Source organism: Nyctereutes procyonoides, unplaced genomic scaffold, assembly GCF_905146905.1.
Source record: "Nyctereutes procyonoides isolate TBG_1078 unplaced genomic scaffold, NYPRO_anot_genome, whole genome shotgun sequence".
NCBI lineage: Eukaryota > Metazoa > Chordata > Mammalia > Carnivora > Canidae > Nyctereutes > Nyctereutes procyonoides.
The window spans coordinates 3,908,766-3,919,067 of NW_026575117.1; the positions used below are offsets into that span (position 1 = coordinate 3,908,766).

Consider the following 10,302-nt stretch of genomic DNA (forward strand, 5'->3'; position numbering starts at 1 on the left):
TTTAGGAACTAGGGCATTAGAGGGTCAAGAAAAAAGAATTTGGATCCTGAGGAGAAATCAGCGTGTGAGGATAAAAGGATAAAGTAAGAGCTACTTTATTCCACCAGCCTGTTAATGAAGGACGTCCTCACTATCTGCTGCTTCATTTGATAGCTTTTAGATATTCATGATGACGATCTACTTTTTAAAAAGTTACTTAGCTTTTTAAGAATATTGACTCTAATTCCAGCATATTACTCATTCCACTCTGCTGTCTGTAACTGTGCTATTAATTCTTCCATCCATAGTTACTACTAATCCTCATCTTTCCCACACTTTAAGGGCTCTCAGTTGCGAAAGTTGGGGCAAAGAGCAGAACATTTTTTGGATGACATGGAAATTACAGGAGAGACATTGGTGTGAGCTGTGTGGCATGTATTATTTAATATGGAGATAGTTATTGGGTTTTTAAAAAATTTAAGGAGGCAAATAGGGAAATCTATTCATTTAATATTTAAATAGGAACTGAAACTTAACAGTTGCGCTTTACTTTGAAAATCTTAGTATTGGTTGTTGATGCATTTATTCTGAGTGTGGTTATCAGAATTTCTGGCATTTTAACTATGGAAAGTGATTATGTCTTTTTTTCTTTTTTCCTGCTTAGTATTTATGAACCTCAGTTGCAGCACCATGTGGCTCAAAAGAAGATTCCATATGTGGATTCCCAGGGGCAGTTAATTAAGCCAGACAAACCAAATGGAATAAAGATGGAAAAATTTGTCTTTGACATCTTCCAGTTTGCAAAGTATGTCTTGAATAGTACCAGTAAGGTTAGATACAGGTCTGGAAATGTTGCTATTCTGTTAGGAGGGACACTGTTTTTAGGAGACCCTGCATAGCATATAGTCAGGAATATCATTCTGATTGTGAGTGGACTGTCCACACTCATTACCCTTCTCTAGTATACAACCACCACCCACAACTGTGGTGTGAGTTGCCTGCGAGTATATTTTTTGATGTCAGTCCATTAGCTGACCCTCCTGCAAAACTGCAATTTTGTTAAAACTGTCACTTTTTTTGGCTAAAAGACTAAAAAAGTTGAGATGGAGAATTGCTCCAGTTTGTGTGTAGGATGCCTTACCTGTGGTGTTTCAGGGAACATGGTTATAGATGATTAGCTCTCAAAGATCACATTTGATGTGGAGGTATGTGTCTCAAAATTTGGCCAGTAGAAAATGTAGAAAACAAATTAGCTGTGTAAGATTAATCTTCCCGTAAGCATTTTCAAATCATCCTTTTTTGCCTTTTTCTTACCCCCAGAACATACTCTTTTTTTTTTTTTAAGATTTTATTTATTTATTCATGAGAGACAGAGAGAGAGAGAGGCAGAGGCAGGCAGAGGGAGAAATAGGCTCCATGCAGGGAGCCTGACATGGGACTCAATCCTGGGACTCTGGGATCATGCCCTGAGCTGAAGGCAGATGCTCAACCACTGAGCCACCCAAGCGTCCCCCCAGAAAAGATTCTAATGTAATTTGTATTAAGATTTCTTACCTTTCTGACTTAAGATGAAGTGTTTTATAGTTTGGAATGAAAATAACTTCTCACTTTGCGTTGGAGAAGGAAATTCCAACTTCATTTAGTCCAGGGATGAGCATTATTTCTTTCATCATTCATTTGAAATTGGGTTAAGAGAGCTTAGAAGACTAGATTGGGGGCTAGAGGCTACTGTGTAGAGGAGTCCAGAGCTGTGTTTGCAGTTTCACTTCATAGTAAAACAGTCTCTGTATGGTTCCACTCTAGGAAGTTTGTGGTATATGAAGTGCTACGAGAAGATGAGTTTTCCCCACTAAAGAATGCAGACAGTCAGAATGGGAAGGACAATCCTACTACTGCAAGGCATGCTTTGCTGTCCCTTCATCACTGTTGGGTCCTCAATGCAGGGGGCCACTTCATAGATGAAAATGGCTCTCGCCTCCCAGCCATTCCCCGGTAAGTCAGTGTCTGTTCTGTGGTGTGTGAATGCTTCCTGGACTTTTCTTCTTGGACCTTTCTCCTCTCTCTCTCTGACATATTCCTAGATCTTTTTAAAAAAGCATAGTATTGACGTGGGCAGTTCCTGATGTGAAATCCCATTACAAAGAGGAAGATAGCCTTACTTCCTCTAAAAGAGGAATCTCTTCATCTCTTGTTTTGGATACATGTCCACTATATTAGCATATGACTTGCTAAGGAATGGTCAGGAGGTAATTCTTTTGGTGTGCTGTGTGGTTAAAGGCTGTCAGGAGCATCCAGTACCATAGAGTAAGAGGACTGCTCGCTGCTGCTCCTTTGTCTGTGACCTCGCTCTGAGTGCCATCTGAGAGGCCTCCCCACTCCCTGCCAAAGACCCGATACCCACATGCTACCTGTGATATCTACGTAGGCCATCAAACTTCTTACCATGGCACTTCCACGGTCACTAAGGGAGATACCAGGAAGGGACGCGAATGGCACTTACATTCACTGGTACTGAAACTTCAGGAATATTTTGGGATTTTTAAAAGCTTAAAAAAGAAGGTACTTCTAGATATTTAAATCCGAGATAAAGCACTTTTAAGCTAAATCTTAGATTTTATGATGAAGTCTTCACTGGCATCTAGAATTACCCCCTTCTAAATTTTTTTTTAAGTTTTTTTTTTTTATTTATTTATGACAGTCAGAGAGAGAGAGAGAGGCATAGACACAGGCAGAGGGAGAAGCAGGCTCCATGCACCAGGAGCCTGACGTGGGATTCTATCCCGGGTCTCCAGGATCGCGCCCCGGGGCCAAAGACAGGCGTCAAACCACTGCGCCACCCAGGGATCCCCACCCCCTTCTAAATTATTTGATATTTATATACTTACATAAAAGATGTGCCATATACTTTATGTACTTAAGGATCAAATGGCTGGCTGCATGCACAAAAGCGCTGGCATGCCTCGGTAAATGTTAGAATGTTGGGCCTTTCCGCTTATTGGTCTGTGACTGTGTTTTCCAGGAAGGAGGTGTGGCAAGCTGTCTCAGCCTAGAGCCACTTTGCGGCTCTGTCTTGTCAACAAGCCTGCTCGTAGCATGTCAGATTGTCCTCATGCTTCATCGTTGGCCATTGAGTTCATTTTTACCCCTTCAGAATTTCCTTTGCCAAGTTTATAATTTGCCATAAATACATGCTTTTCAGTCGAGTATATTTTGCAATTCCACTTCATTGTTATTGTTTGATTTGTTTTCCATTCCCATTAATGCTTATTTATTCCTACATAGCAGTGCTACAAATGGAAAGTCAGAGACCATCACAGCTGATGTCAATCTCAAGTAAATATACCCGCCCGCCTGCAGTGCATGGTGACGGGGCTGTGCTTGCCTCCATACTAACTGGCGTTGTAGTTTAGTGCTCTGCCTTGGTGGGAGGGAGGGCCGGAGCTTTGGTGGGGGTGTACTGTGCTTACTTGGTGGCAGGTACCTATCTGGATGACACTAACTCAGAGTCTCAGTGCATGCTGGAGATGGGGAGCATGCTCTACTAAAGAACTTGACCGTGGATGTTTGAGCCTGCAGGGACAGATGGACAAGCAATAGGTAGGGAAGAACAAATTCAGATCCCAGCAAAAGCTAGATCACAATCCCGTTCTGAAGATGTGTCTTACTGAATTGGATATATATGCTCCCAGCATGAAGGCCAGCTGCCTCCGACATATCTGATGGCTCCTAATTGGAGAAAACTGTTCTCTTAAGGTTTTCTCCTCCTGACAGCTCCCTTTTGTGTGTTAATTTTAGTGAGTTATTATCCTGCTCCCAAAGAAAAGCTTTTTGTCTGAATGGCAGATAAGTTTTAGCTGGAAGTAGCATGTATCTTGTCTCATCTGGGTCCTGACAGAGTTTGAAAAAGCTATTATCCTTACAGCTAAAGAGACAGCTTGATGTTCTTGCTACATTTGAAGTTCTTAGGTTTAGTTTGAATTTTAAGTTTTGAAGATAATTTGGGAGATGTGTGTAGAGCAAAGGACCTGGAAATGGGAGTTATCTCAGAAGTGGAGTAGCAGGGATGTAGTTTCCGTCCGTGTGATCCCCTTGACCCCTGCCGGTGCCACTCCCCTTTGCTAGTAGAGACAAGTGCCTGTGGGTGTCGGTGTTTCCCAGGTGAGGCCCTGTCTGTAGACAAGAAAATGGACTCACAGATTTGGCTAGTTTCATAGAGGAGCCGTAGGTGACCGTTGGCCGTTGTGCTGTGGGAACCGGGATACAGACCTCTTTGTTACTTTCTGTCCCATCCATCATTTTTAATATGTGGAAGCAAGGTGCTTTTAAAATTTAAAAAATGGATTTTTAAAAAATACTTTATTTATTCATAAGAGAGACAGAGGCAGAGACATAGGCAGAGGGAGAAGCAGGCTCCTCCCAGGAAGCCTGATATGGGACTCCGTCCCAGGACCCCAGGGTCACATCCTGAGCCAAAGGCAGTTGCTCAACCACTGAGCCACCCAGGCATTCTAAAGAAATGGATTTTTGATCCAAAATTTCCTTTATACTGAGCCACGCTTTTAACTTCAAAAGTGAAATAGTTTAATTTATATAACGGAAATCAACATCCCCCTATCTCAGTTAAGATACGAAATGTTCTAAACATTAGTTCTTGTTTGAGTTTTCTTATTTAGTAGTTTCCCCCCATTTACTTCATTCTGTAGAGCAATTAAACTAAAATCAAAGTTTGGCCCCAAATGAGATAGTGGAGTTAGAAATAGTTCCTGCTGTAATTCTTATCTCTAAAGGATGCCCTCACGAGAGTAGAAAAAGATGACTTAACATGAGAGATAACAGGAAAGTACTTTGTAGAAGAGGAGGGAGAAACAACTGGGAGATATTCTCAAAGAATAGAAACAAGGATAATAAGTTTTGACCAAGCAACATTATTTTTCATCTTAACACTTAACGGAACAGGCAGTTACCGAATGCTTGGCTAAAGAATTGGGGGATCATGGTCTTATTGGTTTAAGTTGCCAATCTCCTGAGATTTTGCATTTGGTGATGGTAGCTTCTATCTTTCCTCCTTCTGGGCATCCAACTTTGTTTATTAAGAGTGACTTTCTTAGTTTCTTGTAGTATCTTCGTGGTACTTGAAGAGAAGTTACACTTAAGTCAGTCATGTATTCCTTGGGTTCAAAACCACCTTCTGATCCTGACACACCAAGTCCCTCAGGGGATCTGGTGGAACTGGCCCATCTACATCTTATCAGTGGAATGGGTCCTTATTTTTCCATTTGGTTTAATAGAAGTCCAAGCTACCTCAGAGGGTCTGGAGCAGATTCCTTGAGCATTTTTGATAGAATCTGACACATATCTGGATAGATGTGTGCCCCATCTTTAATTCATTTTTTCTCCAAATGAGTCTGTCATCCGTTTACCCCCATAATTCATTTATTCATTCAGTTGACAAACATTTGTAGGCTTGCTAGTGTCCAGGTGCCAGAGTAGCTTACACAAGAGAAAGGAGTCGTTTTTTTACAGCCTACTGGGAGGTCAAAATGCAAAAAGGTCAAGTAACATCATCAGGCAGTATGTGTTTATATGTTAAATGTATGGTGTAAATGATAATTTATTATGATTTAGGAGGCAGTGACTTAGCAGATTTCTGTTAACTTTTTTTTATAGAAATAAATGAGAGCAGTTACTACGAAATGCAATGGTCAAAGGAAGGGTAGAGCTTGTGCTAAATCCTGGAGAATGGCTATAATTTGGATAGTCAAAATTTTTATTTGGCCATAGTTGAGAATGACTCGGAATAATCCATGGTGTGTGCAGTTGGCCTAGTCTGAGTAGAAAGTAGTGGGACAAGTAAGTTGGAGTGGGGTATGGAATAGCGCCTTGAATTCATACTATGTGGTTCTGTTGAGAGAAGTTTGGGCACCGCTAAACTCAGAAGCCCGAATGTTTTATTGACTCCACTAAAGCTTCAGATACATATTTGTTGAGACAAAGAAAAGTTACGGTTTGAGGCTGTAAGAGACTAGTGTTTTGTTTGTTTAGGTTTGTTTAAGAGACAGAGCGACCAGGAGGGGACACAGAGGGAGAGGGAGAATCTTAAGCAGGCCTCATGCTCAGCTGGTATGGAGCCGGGTTTGGGGCTCGATCTCATGACCCTTGAGATCATGATCTGAGCCGAAATCAAGAGTTGGGCACTCAACTGACTGAGCCATCCTGGTGCCCTGAGACTAGTTTTTGTGTGCTCGGTATCCTACTGGTAAAAAATCCTAGAGGTCTGATGCCTTTAAGCATATTAAAAACATTTAAAAACTTTTTTTTTAAGATCTTATTTACTTATTTGACAGAGAGCTAGGCAGGGGAGAGAGGGAGAAGCAGGCTTCCCACTGAGCAGGGAACCCAACATGGGGCTTGATCCCAGATGCCTGGGATCCCAGACGCCTCATGACCTGAGCCAAAGGCAGATGTTTAACCAGACTGAGCCACCCAAGTGCCTCTAAAAACACTGTTTATTGGCTTTTATATTAGGAACTTTTAGAAACTCACGATTGAGTGGCTGTATGTGTTAGGATATGACCTGGAGGAAGCAAATGGTGACTTTGGCCTTACTTTCACTTGCCCTTAGCTCTTTGAAAAGAGACCTTGGTGAAAGTAGCAGAGAAACACTTTGGAATATTGATAAATCAGCTCAGCTAACCCAGCAGGTTTGGGTTGTACAGAAAATGGTGTACTGGGAAATAACTGACCTTTAGGACAGGACTGTCCAGTAGACTTTCAGTAGTGAAGGAAATACTTTGTAGCTGTGCTGTCGGATTTGACAGCTACTGAGCACTTGAAATGTGGTTTTTATAACTGAGGAACTGAATTTGAAAATTTTAGTTCATTTAAAAAATTTTAGTTAAGTAACCACATAATGGCCAATGTATTTTGGACAGTGCAGCTTGAGAATGTTTGTCCTTAGTAGTACGTAGCTCTCAACCTTGTGGCAAGGATTAAAGTGAAATAGGAAGGATTCAAAGTACCTAGCAGTGGGCCTGAACCATAGTTTATAAATAGCCCCTTCCTTATTCACATTAAAACTTAGAAATGATAAAAAAATGAGATATACATTAGCAGATAAGTGTATCAATATAGGTGAAGTGCTTTGAATTATTGGCACTTGCCCCAAATAAGGTCTTCTGACCATGACAAATTCATGTTAATTTAATCCTCAGGGAATTCGGTGACCATCAGGGTAGAGTCTCTTCTCTTTGCCTAACTGGGAAAATTTGGTTATCTGCAAGCTTCTCAGAGGAAAATGATGGCCTGTTCTTTCACTCTGGCAATAACATGAGAAGCAAAACCTTTAACATGTTTGTGTTTTTTTTTCTTAGCTTGAAGGATGCCAATGATGTACCAATCCAGTGTGAAATATCTCCTCTTATCTCCTATGCTGGAGAAGTAAGTTTGATTTGCTTTTTTCTCTATTCTTTTAAAAGTAAGATCCAGAGACTGTTTCACATTGAAGTAGAGTTGCCCATTTACCAGTACCCTGCCCTGCTCATCCTGGGAATAAGCAAAGAAGTTGGATTTATTCTGAATTTTTCTCTTTGAGAATTCCTGCTACAGCTTCGCATCTGTCTCACGAGTAGATTAATTGCCATGAACAGAATGTTTATTTTTTGTTTTTTTATTTTTAAAAGATTTTATTTATTTATTCATGAGAGACAGAGAGAGAGGCAGAGACACAGGCAGAGGGAGAAGCAGGCTCCATGCAGCGAGCCTGATGTGGGACTCAATCCCGGGACTTCGGGATCACACCCTGGGCTAAAGGTGGTGCTAAACCGCGGAGCCACCCAGGATGCCCAGAATGTTTAATATTTAATCCATTTCGTTGACACACTGAAATGCAATGATCTTTTCAAAAAAAAAAATCAGCCTTGTGTTTTAGATAAATCATCTAGCTTTCTTTTTTTAATTGAAATATAGTTGACACACAATATTAATTTCAGGTATGCAACATAGTGCTTCACCAAGTCTGAGTGTTCTCCTATGCTCGCCGTGGGTGTAGCTTCCATCTGTCACGACGCTATCACACTATCACCGACTATATTCTCCGTGCTATGCCTTTTATCCCTGTGACTTATTCATTCCATAACTGGAAGCCTCTGCCTGCCTCTCTCCTTCACCCATTTTACCTGTAATACCCTGACCCCCTTCCCTCTGGCCACCATCAGATTGTCTATATTTATAGGTTGTCTGGCTTTTTAAAATGTATAATTTTTCCTCTCAAATGGTTATTTTATTTATACACTTGGTACTTTCACTTTTAAGACTGGGAGATTTAGGAGTTCCTATTCTTTTCATATGTGATATTTTTCTGGAGGTCCTTGTCAGATTGCTTAATTCCGGCATCAGAGGCAGCTGCATTGCTTAGAAAGTTAACTCTATTGGGTGATGATGATAGGAAGAATGACTAACATCTTATTAACTTAAGAAATTATAATATAGTCAGAGCAACTTTCCATTCCTTTTTGTATTATACTTCTGTAAGTTGGCCAGTAAGCCCCATTTTAAAAGTATACTATATAGGTTTTTATTGACTTTTATTTTTTTTTTTATTTTTTATTTTTAAGATTTTATTTGTTAATTCATAGACACAGGGAGAGAGGCAGAGACACAGGCAGAGGGAGAGGGAAAAGCAGGCTCCATGCAGGGAGCCCGTCGTGGTACTCGATCCCAGGTCTCCAGGATCACACTCCAGGCTGCAGGCGGTGCCAAACCGCTGCGCCACCAGGGCTGCCCCTTTATTGACTTTTAAATTCTACATCTCAACCCAACCTTTTGGTGGCATCCATGCTTTAATCCTTTATTATAGTCAATAAGTCCAGCATCATATGACTAGTGCCCACATATTTTCTTACTATGTTTCATTTCAACCCTTCTTCCAGGGAATAGAAAGTTATGTGGCAGATAAAGAATTCCATGCACCTTTAATCATTGATGAGAATGGAGTCCATGAGCTGGTGAAGAATGGTATATGAACCGGAAATCAAGTTCACCACAGTAAGAATAGCTTTTATTTTTGATAGAGCAACTGTGAACCTCAGGACCTCTCCTGGAATACTCACATTTGAATATGCACAGGGTTTCACCTTGCTTGTTGAACTCTTACAACTACTCCCTATTCCCCAAGATCCAGATGACTGAGCTTCAGAAAGCATTTTTATGATTCTCAAACTCATTGAAGTTCTTATTTATATTTTTTAATTGTATGTTTTTTTGTTTTTTTTTTCCCAAGCCGAGGAAAACATTGGCCATCCAGGAAATTTCCCACAGCTTGGGTATAGTCAGGGTGTTTAACATCACTGTACTTGGAGCTGGAAACATTTGTTTTCAAAGTTGTACATAGTAATAATATGTCCTTGTATGTGTCAAAAGGTTTCTATGGTACTAAAAGTTTGTTTTATTTTATCAGAAATTAAATTTTTTTAAGAAAATAATTGGACAGTAAAATAAACTTTTCTTCTTGTCTCTGAAGTGTCATTTGTACCTTGAGGAAATTATTCCACTAGGAAATACAAAACTTGGGAGAAACTTTGAGATGATGTAAGAAAGGAAAATTGCACTTCGGGGAGATGGCCACACCACAGGTTTTGAACAAATCCTTATCTTTGGACGTTATCATCTGTCACTTTATCACAAAGGCTCAGAACCGGAGTTGAGGGGGGGAGGGGCAAGATGGCGGAAGAGCAGGGTCCCCAAATCACCTGTCCCCACCAAATTACCTAGATAACCTTCAAATCATCCTGAAAATCTACGAATTCGGCCTGAGATGTAAAGAGAGACCAACTGGAATGCTACAGTGAGATGAGTTCGAGCTTCTATCAAGGTAGGAAGACGGGGAAAAAGAAATAAAGAAACAAAAGGCCTCCGAGGGGGAGGGGCCCGCGAGGAGCCGGGCTGAGGCCGGGGCGAGTGTCCCCAGGACAGGAGAGCCCCGTCCCGTCCCGGAGAAGCAGGAGCTGCACCAACCTTCCCGGGCGGAAAGGGGCTCGCAGGGAGTTAGAGCAGGACCCAGGAGGGCGGGGATGCCCTCGGGCTCCCTGGGACACTAACAGACACCTGCGCGCAGGAGAGTGCGCCGAGCTCCCTAAGGGCTGCAGCGCGCACGGCGGGGCCGGAGCAGCTCGGAGGGGCTCGGAGCGGCTCCAGGGAGGGGGCTGCGGGGCGGGAGCGCGAATCCAACAGCGCAGGCTCCGGAGCACAGGGCGCCGGGACACAGCCCAGGATCCGGCCTCCCCCGGGACAGGCAGAGGCCGGGAGGGCCCAGGACAGCAAGGACGC

General features: G+C 41.9%; 1 protein-coding gene across 3 annotated transcripts in view; it reads left to right on the forward strand.

The window, feature by feature from the left end:
* UAP1 (UDP-N-acetylglucosamine pyrophosphorylase 1) overlaps positions 1-9,495 on the forward strand; it is a 38,166-nt gene extending 28,671 nt beyond the window's left edge. The window contains exons 7-11 of one of the 3 annotated variants that reach the window (XM_055334255.1): positions 644-784; positions 1,783-1,971; positions 3,262-3,312; positions 7,350-7,416; positions 8,907-9,495. In XM_055334255.1, coding sequence (XP_055190230.1) covers positions 644-784; positions 1,783-1,971; positions 3,262-3,312; positions 7,350-7,416; positions 8,907-8,999 — 541 coding nt within the window. In that variant the 3' untranslated portion in view covers positions 9,000-9,495. The remainder of the gene's footprint in view (positions 1-643; positions 785-1,782; positions 1,972-3,261; positions 3,313-7,349; positions 7,417-8,906) is intronic. The other 2 variants (XM_055334256.1, XM_055334257.1) reach the window with 2 other exon arrangements.
* Positions 9,496-10,302: the final 807 nt, after the last annotated feature.